The sequence below is a fragment of the Castor canadensis genome, chromosome X (assembly GCF_047511655.1).
Source record: "Castor canadensis chromosome X, mCasCan1.hap1v2, whole genome shotgun sequence".
NCBI lineage: Eukaryota > Metazoa > Chordata > Mammalia > Rodentia > Castoridae > Castor > Castor canadensis.
In genome coordinates, this window is record NC_133405.1 from 19,881,048 (window position 1) to 19,895,035 (window position 13,988).

Below are 13,988 nucleotides of genomic sequence, written 5' to 3' on the forward strand. Positions count from 1 at the left end.
TAGATGCATTTTTAACTTCATAATGGCTTTATCAGACTTAACCCTATTGTCAATTGAGGAGCACCTGTATTGTATTTTTCTAGAAAATGAAGCAAAATTTTAAGCTATTTCTCTTTCATATGCAAAGTTACAAAAAATATGTTAAAATACTGATTCTGATCCACTGAGGAGCTAGATGATATATGAAAGCAAGCAAACAAATGAAAGCTGTCAAGCACTAGATACATAACACTGATATACATCAAATTATCCTCCTTTTAGTCTCTCTTCTGACACATCTTCCTTTCCTCCTGATCAAAACTTGTTTTAATATGGAGCTGAATTTTATTTTTTAAAGAAGTTCTCGGGCCTTCCTTAATTAAAAAAAAAAACTAAATGAATTGAAGCTGTTAGAAATGCCCTAATGTTTGTAGTTATTGGTCCTCAATAGAAATAAATCATTTCCTAATTAGAAGAGCATCTTTTGCCAACTATGACAATTTGGTGACCTTCCTCTTGATTCTTCTGGTAGCTCATTGATCAAACCAAATCTCACTTATCTATTCCATAAAATGAGATGCAGCTGGCTTTCTGTATTTGTGGGTGCCCATCTGTGGATTTAACCAACTCTGGATAAAAAATATTAGAAAAAAATTGCAGCTGAACTGAACATGTATACTTTTTCTTTTCATTGTTTCCTAAAAGAGTATAACAACTATTTACATAGCATTTACATTGTATTAGCTATTATAAGTACTCTAGAAATGATTTAAAAGTATGTAGGAAGATGTGTATAGGTTACATGCAAATACGATGCCACTTTTATGTAAGGGACTTGAGCATGTGAGGATTTTATTATCTGTGGAGTGACTATGTTTTATATTTTCAGGTAATTGTAGGTACTTAAACAATCAAACTTCTGTTAGCTATTTTGGGTGGAAATCTTGGATTAATAAAGAGGAAGCAGGGATCACCATTACTGACAATTATTCTATGCAGCAATACAGTGACATTTCTGGGCACATGAAGTGTGTGTGGATTAACTTGCCTTTTTATTAAATGCCACTATTCACCACAATTGAAAAACACATTATATTCTTATAGCATGTTTGTATGGAATAGCAGTGCTCTTAAGAGCTACTAAGATTATGTAGCTATTAATAATGACAACAATATTAATAGCATTTATTGAGTACTTACTTTTTCCCAGGTAAGCTCTAAGCAATTTAGCTGTATTTAGTCATTTAAATCCAATTAAATACCTTTGAGTTAGGTACTGACATTATTCCATTTCATTCTCAGATGAAGAAACTGAGTCACAGAGAGGTTAAATATCTCACTCAAGGTCACAAACCTCTCAAGTAGCAGAGCCAGAATTCATACTTAGGCAGAAATGCCCTACATCCCCTACTGTTAATCACTGAATGTTATACTACGCAGAGAATGAAGTCATGGTAGAAATGGTGAATTTGTGACTCAGGAGCAGAAGGGTTTCTAGCCTCAAAGCATAAGAGAAACCCTATGCTCCTTAAAAGATACAGGTTGCACAAAAGCCTGGAGATAGATATTGAAGCCAGGGGGCAGAATGGGAACTGAGTCAAGAGGGGGATGGCCCTTGACTGGATGTGTAGGATTAGGGAAGGAAGGAGTCATAGATGCCCCCAGGGTTTCTGATTTGGGACAGTTGCAGAGGTTGATGGCGATGCCACTAACTAGACTGGGGAGAGGAGGAAGAACAGGGTAAAGGTGGGCTAAGAAGCTCTGCTTGGTTTCAAGTTACCCTTACAACATCCAGAAGGCCATTGGGCAGCTGAAATTCTTTAGGTAACCATGCTCTAGGTAGGGCTAGATTTTCAGTGTTGTAGGCTAAGGAAGTCCAGTGACAGGTGCCTTATATGACTCACTAGTGACAGAAGACATTTCAGACTAAAAGAGAAGGGTGGTATTTGGGGAATAGAGTGGTGCTGACTAAGATGTGATCAGAAAAATGGTGTCTGGGGTTGGGCAACATGTGGCTACTAAGGCACAGAAAGTTTTAGGCAAAAGAAGAACTGAATGCTCAATCACACCATAGTTCTTCCTCTTAACCATGATGTCATATCCACATTTGACCTCCAGCACCTGTAAGAACAGCAAAGGCCAAGTGAGAGGGTGGGTCTTGGTATTATAAACTGCTATGCATCTCAGTTTCTAGTGGGATAGTAGATGCTGCAGTTAGGGGCATTTTCATGTAATAATTTGGAAGGTTGGCAGAGTTTGGATCAAAGATGGGACCCTGAAATCCAGCCCATAATAGTTCCATAAAGAAGTTCACCATTTCTCTGTGGTAATGAGGCCACCTCCACCCACATGATGTCACTGGTAAAGTGGGGAAGAGGAATGAAGCACTCCTATTTCTCCAAACCAGGAGGCATCATTCTAGTAAGGATCCAGAACTCCAACCCACACACAGCAACAACACATAGAAGATGAAAAGAACACCAACTATAAAATTTAGAACCAAAAAATACAAAAATAAAAAATAACCAGAATAAAAGGTTCAGTGGATTCTACAACAGCAGAATAGAAGACAGAGGGACTAATTACTGAACTAGAAAGGAGAATAATAAAAATTGCCTCACCTTAATAACAGGGAAAACAGACTGGAAAAAACGAACAGATCCTCAGGAATCTGTGAGACTATGAAAAAAAGATGCTGTGTGCAGCAGGGCATGCCTGCAATCCCAGCACTCGGGAGGCTGAGGCAGGAGTATGGCAAGTTTGAGACCAACCTAGGCTACATAGTGAGATCGTGTCTAAAAAAATTGAATATTCATGTCACTGAAATTCTAGAAGGAAAGGAGAAAGAAGAAAAAGTACTCAATGTAATAATGACTGAAAACATACCAAATGGAAAGACACATACACAGACAGGTTTAAGAAGCTGAGTGAATCCCAAACAGAATAAATTCAAAGAAATATAAGCAAAGGGAGAGCATAATTAAATATCTAAAAATTTGAGACAAAAGTAAATCTTGAAAGCAGAAAAAAAATACCTTGCTTGTAACAGAGGAAAAACAATCAGAATGAAAGTGGATTTGTTATTAAAAACCAAACAGAACAGAAGGAAGTGGAACAAATTTTTTCAAGTGTTGAAATAAAAGTACTGTTAACCCAGAACCCTATATCCAGCAAAAATATCTTTCAGGAATGAAGGAGAAATAAGAGAATTTGTCACCAGTAGGCCTGCCCTAAAAACAAAATGAAACAAAAAATGATGCTATTGGAAAGTCTTTAAACAGAAATGAAACAATAAAAGAATGAACGCTGGAATATTAGGAAGGAAGAAAGAATATAAGTGAAAACATGGGTTAAATATAATAGGCTTTCCTTCTCTTGAGTTTTCTAAATTATGTTTGACAGTTGAAACAAAAGTTGTAACCCTACTTCATGTATTTCTAAACGTATACAGAATACTTAAGAAACCTTGATTGATTATAAGTGAGAAAGAGTAAAGAAACGTAAAGTTTCAATATGTCACTCAAATTAATAAAATGGAACCGGAAGACTCTATGAATTATATACACATAACATCTAGAATAATCCCTTAAAATCTTCCAAAAAGGTACACTCAAAACCACTACAGATAAATGAAGACAGAATTCTGAAGATTGTTCAAGTAACCACAAACAAGCTGGGAAAACTGAAATTCAGAAATGAGAAACAGAGAGAACAAAGAGAAAATGAAAATACAAAAAGGCAGACTTCAGTCCTATCATAACAATAATGACCTTAAGTGTAATAGCTAAATACACCAATGAAAAGGCTAAGATTGGTGGAGTGGATTATAAAACTTGAACTCAAAATGAAGTGTCTATAAGAAACTCAGTTAAAACTTATAGTTAACAGGCAAGTTAAAAATAAAATGAAGGAAAAGCTCTATCATGAACACATTAATCAAAGAAAAGCAGAGGTGGCTATATTAATATAAAATTAATATCAAATAAAACAGATTTAAGAGCAAGGAAAATTAGCAGACATACATTACATAATATCAACACAGGAAAAGTACCCAGCAATCCTAAAGGTGCATGTACCAACCAACAGAGCTGCAAAACATGTAAAGCAAAAAAATTGATGGAGCTGGGTGCCACTGGCTCACGCCTGTAATCCTAGCTACTCAGGAGGCAGAGATCAGGAGGATCATGGTTCAAAGCCAGCCCAGGCAAATAGTTTGCAAGACCCTATCTCAAAAAACTCTTCACAAAAATAGGGTTGGTGGAATGGCTCAAGATGTAGGCCCTGAGTTCAAGCCCCAGTATCCCTCAAAAAAAAAAAGAATTGATGAAACTGAAAGAGAAATAGACATATCTATAATTAAAGCTGAAGACTTCAACACCTCTCCCTCTCTCAACAACTGGTAGAACAAGTATATAGGACATCAACAAAGATAGCACAACATTAACCAACAGGAACGAATTAACAACTAGTGCCCTTAAAACAGCACACCACACATTATTCTCAAGCACTAATGTAAAATATACTAAAGGAGACAATATCTCTGGTCACAAAATAGGCATCATATATACAGAATGTATTCTCTGACCAAACTGGAATAAACCTAGAAACTAGTAACAGAGAGATAACAGATAAATTTCACAATACTTGGGAATCAAAAAATACATTGCTAAATTATACATGGGTCCAAGAGGAAGTCTCAAGAGACATCAAAAGATATACTGAAGTGAATGAAAGTAAAATACAACACAGTAAAATTTATAGGAAGCAGCTACATCAGTGATGAGAGAAACTTAGACACTACATACTTACATTAGCAAAAATTCTCAAACCATTCATCTGAGATTCTATCGCAACAATCAAAAAAAGATAAGAAAACTAAACCCAAGAGCTGTTTCTTTGACAAGATGAATAAAAGCACAAGCCTCTAGCAAGGCTGATGAAGAAAACAGAAGACACAGACCATATTATTAATATCAGGAATGAAATAAGCAATATCCCTATATACTACATGCATCAAAAAGATAATAACAGATTATTAAGGACAACCATATGCACATAAATTTGACAATTTAGATGAAATGGACTCATTCTGTAAGAGCACAAAGAATTATGATATATAAGAGTAAATACGTAATTTGAAAAACCCTATAACGATAAAAGAAATTGAATTAATAATTTAAAAGTGCCTGTATGGAATATACAGGTCCAAATAGTTTCACTGAAAAATCCTATCAAATGTTTAAAGAATAATAATATAACACTAATTATATACCTTCTCTTCTATAAAATAGGAGGAACATTTGCCAATCATTTTCTAAAGCTAGTATAAACTGGCACTCTTTTGGGATCTACATCCAATGAATTCGATCAACTGCAGGTCAAAAATATTTTGTGGAAAAATTATATCCATACTTAACATATAAGAGGGAAAAAATAAACCATATGGGAGGGAGACACTGCAACTGACATAAAGGAAATACAAAGGATCATTGGAGATTGTTACGGACAACTATGTACTGACAAATTTGATAATATAAAAGAAACAAATTCCTGGACACATATACCTTACTAAGATTAGATAATGAAGAAACACAAAACCTGAATAGACCAATAACAAGTGAGGAGAATGAATTAGTCATAAAAATTCTCCAATCGAAGAAAAGTTCAGGACCAGATGGCTTCACTGCTGAGATCTACCAAACATTTGTTTTTTGGCAGTACTGGGGTTAGAACTCAGGGCCTCATGCTTACTAAGCAGGTGCTCTACCACTTGACCCACTCCACCAGCCCTTCCAAACATTTAAAGAAGAAATTAATACCAATAATTTAAAAATTATTCCAAAAGATTGAGGTATAAGGGGCTCTTCAAACACATTGTACAAGGCCAGAATCAGCCTGATGCCAAAAGCAAGCAAAGACACAACAAAAAGAAAATAGGCCAATGTCTCTGATGAACATAGATGCAAAAATCCTCAACAACATACCAGCAAACTAAAAGGTCAAAGGTGTCATGTTTTCCCTCATAAGTGGAAGCTAGATTTATAAATTCAATAAACACATGAATATATATATATGACCTTTTATGCATATATATATATTTACATAGTGAGCGAGAGAACAATATTGTATTAGTGGATCTGTCTGAGGGGACTACAGCAGGTGGGAGAGGGAAAAAGAATGTTAGTGAAAAATATTGAAACATCTCTATATGAATATAACATAAAGTAATATACTGCAAGCTGTTGAGTAATAAGGGAGCAGGGTGATAGAGAAAGAGTAAGTAAGGGGAGGGGGCTAATCTGATTAAAGCACAATATGTACTTGTCTGAAATGCCAGGGCAAAACTCCTTGGACTATCAATACACTCTTAAAAAATGAAGGACAGGAAGGTAAAACAGGTGTTTTCCAGGGATGGAAACCAGTGGGAGGGGGGAGGGCATAAGGAAAGGGGGAATGAGGGGGAATGTGGTGGATATATTTTGTATCCATATATGAAAACAAAATAATGAAACCTGTTGAAATTGTTCTAAGAAGGGGGTGAGGGAGGACAAAGAAGAATGATAGAGGGGGTAAATCTAACTAAGATATATTGTAAACACATATGTAAATATCACAATGTATCCTCCTCTACAACTATTATATGCTAAGGAAAAAAATATACTAGCAAACTGAATCCAACAGTGTTTAAAAATATTACTCATCATGATCAAATGGGATTTGTTCAAGGGATGCAAGGATGGTTTCACATATGGAAATCAATAAATATGACAGAGCATATCAACAGAATGAAGGACAAAAACCATATGATCACCTCAATAGATACAGAAAATGCCCTTGATAAAATTCAACATCCTTTCACAAAAAAAATGCTGGACAAATTAGGCATAGATGGAACATACTTCAACATAATAAAGGCTGTATATGATAAGTCAACAGCTAACATCACACCAAGTAGGGAAAAGATAAAAGCTTTCTCTTTAAGATTTGGTATAAGACAAGAATGACCACTGGAAGTCCTAGCCAGAGCAATTAATTAAGAGTAAAAAAAGGGAGGGGGGCAAACAAATTGGAAAAGAGGGAATCAAACTGTCACTGTTAGGACACGATCTCATATCTAAAAAACCTGAAAGACTCTACCAAAAAACTACTAGAACTAATAAACAAATTCATTAAAAAAGTTTCAGACATAAAATCAACATACAAAAATCAGCAGTGTTGCTATATGCTAATGGCCAATCATCTTAACTAGAAAGCAATTCCATTTACAATTGCTAAAAAAACTTCTCCAGCAAATTTAACCAAAGAAGGAAAGATTTCTACAATGAAAGCTATAAAAAAAGAAAGAAACTGAAGAAGATGCACATAAAAAAATGGGAAGACATCTTGTGTTCATGGATTAGAAGAATCAATATTATTAAAATCTCCATTCTACCCAAAGTAATCTACAGATTCAATGCAATTTCTATCAAGATACCAATTACATTCTTTACAGAACCAGAAAAAGCAATTCTAAAATTTGTGTGAAACCACAAAAAATCCCAAATAGTCAAAGCAATCTTGAGCAAAAAGAAAAAAACAAACAAACAAACAAAGTACTTGACTTCAAAATATACTGCAAGCTATAGAAATCCAATCAGCATGGTGTTGGCATAAATACAAGAGACCACTGCATCAAAAGAGAGAGCCTATCTGGACACTTGTGGCTTATATTTGTGATTCTAGCTACTTGGGAGGTAGAGATCAAGAGGATCATTTGCTTGGCCCAGGCAAAAAGTTCACAAGACACCATTTCAACCAAGAGCTGGGTGCAGTGGCAAACAGCCATCATTACAAACTACAGGGGGTGCTAAGATCAAGAGAACTGTGGTTCCAAGCCAGTCAGGGCAAAAAAAGTTTTCAAGACCCCATCTCAATGGAAAAAAGCTGGGTGTGGTGGTGTGTGCCTGTCATTTCAACTATGACAGGAAGCGTGAAGTAGGCGGATCACAGTCCAGGGTGGACTGGGCAACTAGAGAGACCCGATCTCCAAAATGTCCAGAGCTAAAAGAACTAGAGGCCTGGCCAAGTGGTAGAGTGCCTACCTAAACAAGCACAAAGCCCTGAGTTCAAATACCAGTACCACCACCATAAAATAAATACATAAATAAAAGAACCTAGAAGTAAGTCCATACATCTACAGCTACCTAACTGATTTCCTATAAGATGCTAAGGAACATATAGTGTAGAAAGGACACTCTTTCTAATAAATGATTCTGGGATAATTGGATATCTACATGCAGAAGAATTAAACTAGATCCTTTTCTTTCACCAGTTACAAACAACAATCTAAAACTGATCAAATACTTACATATAAGCCCTGAAACTATGAAATTACTAGAAGAAAATGTACAGGAAATGCTTCAGGACATTAAATTTTTTTTTTTTGGAACAAGACCCTCAAAGAACAAGAAGTAACAGCAAAAATAGACAAATGGGATAATATCAAACTCAAAAGTTTCTGTGTATCAGATACAAAATCAATATACAAAAATCAATAGCTTTTCTATATACCAACAATGAAGAGACTGAAAAAAAATTTAGGAAAATAATTCCATTTTATAATAATCTCAAAAACATAAAATACCTAGGAATAAGCCTAACAAAGGAAGTGACAGACTTCTACAATGAAAACTATAAACTTACAAAGAAAAAATTAAAGACATCAGAAGATGGAAAGATCTCCCATGTTCATAGATTCACAAAATTAATATAGTGATAATTGCCTTATTACCAAGAAAATCTGCATATTCAATGCAATTCCCATCAAAATTCCAATGACATTCCCCACTGAGAGTGAAAAAAATCAATTGTAAAGTTCACTTGGAAACACCAAAGACCTTGAATAGCCAAGGCAATACTGAGCAAAAAGAGCAACAGTGGAGGTATCACAATGTCTAACTTTAAACTATACTACAGAGCCATAGCAATGAAACATCATGGCACTGGCACAAAAACAGACATGAAAAACAAATGGAACAAAATAGAAGACCCATACATAAATCTACACAGCTACCTGATTTTTGACAAAGGTGCCCAAGACAGCCTCGTCAACAAATGTTGCTGGGAAAGCCGAATATCTGCATGTAGAAGACTGAAACTAGATCCCTGTCTTTCACCCTATACAAATATCAATTCAAAATGGAACAAAGGCCTTAATATAAGTCCTGAAACTTTGAAACTACTTTAGGAAAGAGTAAGGAATACACCACAACATATAGGCATAAGCAGTAACTTCCTAAATAGAACTCTACAACTAGAGGAAAACCATGCAGTGTACACTATTCTAAACAGATATGACTCTCCAGATGAGAAAAAATATCTTCACACACATTTTTAGTACTGTTTGGGTAACAGCTGCTTCAGAGGTTTCTTTTAGAATTTTGCCATGGATGCCATAGCTTCTATAACCGTAGTTATTAAAGAATTGACCTTGCAAATATTACCTTAACCACCCACCCTGTCTAAAACAGATGTCTCAAGAACACTTAATATTCTGGAGAAAAAGAAGCACAAACCATTAACCCCCAAAGGCCTACTTTCTGAAGAAAACCATGAAACTCCTGAAAAGTTAATTCCAATAAAACCCCTAGTTTTGGGATTCAAATTAAACTACAAAAAACCAAGTGTACTTCAAAAATGGGGAGGGGTGCTCATTAGAGTTTGCAACCCAAAGAACAGAATCATCCACCAAAGGTCAAGCTTCATGTTTTCAAGATTGAACAAAAGTATCTGCTCACTGTCTCAAAATAATCTGCAACTGTTCCTGCCTTATGATAGGTTACTAAGTAAATATTTATTGAGTTTGATAGTTGTTTGATGTACAAGCAATAAAAATGAAATAGAAAATATGCACATTCTGTATTTTCAAATTACTTTATACTTATATCTATTTGGCAGCAATTATTCTTTGATTACATTTAAAATACTTGATTCACATTATCTACTTTTTGTTTTTGCTGTATTTTAAAGATGATTAAATGGCACATATATTACTCACCTAAAAGAGGAAGTAAAACTGGGTAGTTGTAAGGCATCACAAAGAGGTTTACACAAGTTAAAGTCGTACTGGCTTTTAAATAACCAAATGGATATCCAAGTTCATTGTATTTTCCACTACTAGTAACAAATACCTGAGAGGAACATGAAATAATGTACAGTTATGACAATGATTTTATGTAAAACCAAATTCACAGCAACATTTAGTAGCAACATCTGTGGCACAATTTAATTATATTTAAAAAACAGGAATAGTACTTTTCCCCTATAGGTACATCAAAATACAACATACTAAAATATGAATGTTCAGATTGTAATTTTTCCATTAGTTGTATCTAAATGTAATTATATGATGCAATAATCACTCAGACACCATAGGCCATATCAACAATATCCAAATATTTACTTGGTTAGTACAATGGAAAATAAAGCTGAAATACCATTAAATGATATCGGTCATTAAAATAAACTTCTCAAAACATGGAATGATCAGAGTAGAATTACTTTAAGCATGGAACCATGCCTAAAGTGAGTACAAAAAGCAAAGTACAAAAGCAAAGTCCATTTAAGGGATTTTTATAGACAGTCCTCATGTGTCTAACTCTATTTCCCTTTGTCATCTTGTTCTCCTCCCCATTTATTCATTTTTCACTCAGTAAATATTTGCTCAGACAGGAACTGTTGCAAATTATTTTGAGGCAGCAAGGAAATGATTTGGTTCAATCTGGAAGGCAGTTTTTCTTGTAAGATACATTGCTATATCAAACATTTGATAAAGATTCATTAATCTTATTCCATATGACTATCTTCTTATTCCTTATTGATATTCCTGAATTGATATATATGATATTGTCAGCCTCTGTACACTTGATGTGCTGTGCTGGAGTCCTCCAGCTACCGTGTTTCATGTTCAGACTCAGGTTCACATCAGGATACCAGTATATACTTTTAGAGACCTAGACTTTTACTTTTCCAAAGTCCTTTGGCAGGATTACTTAAGACAGAAAATGAATCCTTATGTTTAACAACATTCATTTACCTTGTTATTTCTTGATATCAGCAATATCACTAAATTCTTGTTATATTTAGTTATTACTAAAAATAAATCTTTGCTACATAATTTATGACTCTATAAAAACAATAGTTGTGCTAAAACATGATTCTACTAGACTTTGGATTGCAATTTAAATCTTAATATAAACAGATAACTTTAATAAAAGGGCTGTATCTTATTTCTTAAGTGTATGTATTAGAAGAGGGGAAAAATTCATCATAAAAGATTTCTAGCCTCCGGATTCATTTTATTATTTTTCACCTCCACTAATTAATCACATTAAATTAATCTAAAACAAAGTAACATAAGGTCTGGACAAACGACTATGGCATATTTAAGGTGTTTTACAAGAGTGAAGACAGGATTCCTTTAATTCCTTTGGAGAAGATTTACAAGGAATGATACATAGAAAAGAGGGTTTAAGGGCTGGGGGAATGTCAAGTGGTAGAGTGCCTGCCTAGCAAGCTCAAGGCCCTGAGTTCAAATCCCAGTACCACCAAAGACAACAAAAAGAAGGTTTATTTTAGAGAAAAAGTATAATTTGAAATTTTATTTACTATTGTTGCAAACATGCTTTTCAACATATAAATTCAAACCGTCTATCTTTAAGTTAGTATTCTATTATCCATATCTCTACATTTCTAGCATTTGGGAGGATTCTAAGTACATGGCTAAATGAATGCTCACAAAGTAGATGTACATATGTAAACAGTACCCAGGACAAGAAACAGACATGACTACAATTCCCCACAAGGAACCAGTGTCCTGACTTCTAACAGAGTAAAGGAGCTTTACCCTGCTTTGAATGTATTTAAGGTGGAATTATATTATATGTAATCTTTTCCATCTGCTGTCTTTCACTCAATATTATGTTTTTGAATTTGTTCTGTTTTTTGCCCTTTTACAACCTTAATTCAAAGTTGTTTCTTTTTCTAACTGGCTTTAGTATACTGGGAGAATTAACATAGCTTACAGAGAGCTAGTTGCAAAAATCTCACATTTTACAATGAAATAGATGGAAGTCTGAAAGTGTTCTTTGTAGCAGTAGAGTCAATTACTGACTGCTATATTGTCTAGTAATAGAACAAACATCCTTACAGTGTAGGACTTTTCTGTTGCATCCAAATAAGAAGACTGTGATTGCCATGTCTGGATTTTTTCAACTCAAACTTCATAGGTGACTCTATTAACCAATCAGCAAGTCCTTCTGGCCTGAAGCATAACACTTGGAAGAGTCAGTTTATGATGTCTTGGTATTTGTTATCACTTAAGTAAAATCCTACTACACACCTCAGTGTGGTCTCTACTACAAGAAGAAAGGTTTTATTACATTACACTAATACAGAAGCTATTTTCAGGGCTAAGATTCTCTGCCCAAAAAGTCCTGTTTCCAATCCGTCAAGTTTAAACTAAGAACTGAGAACCTTGCTTCAGCTGCAAAAGCCATGTCTAAATAGAATTATATCCTCTGGGTTACAGATTCCATGGATTTTAAGGGGTTCCCCTCAAACCCCAAGTATATAGGTTTCATCAGAGTCTACTGCCTTAAATGGCAATGTACAGCAGGTTAATGAGTCATACCAGTCTAAAATTATTGGCCCTGTTGCTTATTTGATAGCATCTATAAGAAAAAGACACAGTCCAATATTTCCAGATTACCCTTTGAAACTTCTTAAATCAATTCCCAGATCCCAGATTAGTTAAAGAGATTTGACTAACAGGTAAAGATAAATACCTGCCAGCAGGTATGGGGAGACTTCCTTTCCAAGATGTACTGAGTTAAGGGAGAAGGTTCAAGTTCATATTTGTCAAAGGGCAGTTTGTCTATTACCATTGGTTCACAATCTACACAAGAGAACCTCACAACAGGATGAGATGTTCGTGGAGGCTAAAAAAAAGAAAAGGAAAATATGATTGGGTATTAAGCAAGCTTACATTTGACAGTTTTGCAACCATTTTTATACATTGTCAAATCATCACTGAGACAAAGAATAGTGTTTTGAGAGTTACTACATATCCAGGAATCACCAATGGCTTCCATGGAGGGGAGGGGACTCAGTCTTTATTTTTACCATCTACTTAACATTGAGAAAAGGAATGGTAAATTACATACTAATGGGGAAGAATCCTTCAAACTTTGTAATGAGGTAATGGCACAGCTTGAGCCACTAAGAAGATGAAAACTAGTAAAGGTATGGAAAGGGCAAGACACAGACTGACAATGAGCCAGACACAACTCCAGAGTCTAGATGGAGTTTTATAGTAAATACCCACATGCTTGCCTTGAATAGCTGCAGCTGGAGATGCTTTAGGTAGGGATGCAAAAGCCTGTGTAACTGGGGTATCACAATATTAATGGTGAAGCTATTTTATTATCAGATTTAGCTTGTGAGACTGGAGAGCAATAGAGAGGTAAGAGGGACAGCAGGGGCTGACAGACATGGAAGGTTAATATGAGTATCATAAAAATCTTTGCATTCCTTCATTTTTTGTGCTGGGGGTGGAACCCAGGGCCTTGTGTATGCCAGGCAAGCACTCTACCACTGAGCTACACCCCAGCCTTCTTTGCATCCTTTATAAAAGAGAAAACCACATCCATATGCCTTTATCATTTAAAAACCTACAAGATGTTTGAGGGTTAAGAAAATAGCTCTCAAATGAGCTTTTAAAGAGGAAGGAATGGGGCTGGGCATGGTGATTCACACTTGTGATCCCAGCTACTTGGGAGGTGGAGATCAGGAGAATCATGGTTCAAGGCCAGCTGGGGTAAAAATGTTAGCAAGATCATCTTAACGAACAACTGGGTGTGGTGGTACACACCTGTAACCCCAGCTATGCAGGAGGCATAGGTTGGAGGACTGCAGCCCAATGCTGGCCTGGACAAAAAGTGAGACTCTACCTAAAAAATAACCTAAACACA

At 35.3% G+C, this 13,988-nt stretch overlaps 1 protein-coding gene across 7 annotated transcripts in view; it reads right to left on the minus strand.

Annotated features, from left to right (window-relative positions):
• The window catches only part of LOC109695920 (integrator complex subunit 6-like), a 55,208-nt gene that overhangs the window by 15,215 nt on the left and 26,005 nt on the right, over positions 1-13,988 (minus strand). For all 7 annotated transcript variants that reach the window (XM_074063685.1, XM_074063684.1, XM_074063681.1 and 4 more), the window contains 2 exons: positions 12,804-12,956; positions 10,016-10,148 (listed from right to left, as the gene is read on the minus strand). In XM_074063685.1, coding sequence (XP_073919786.1) covers positions 10,016-10,148; positions 12,804-12,956 — 286 coding nt within the window. The remainder of the gene's footprint in view (positions 1-10,015; positions 10,149-12,803; positions 12,957-13,988) is intronic.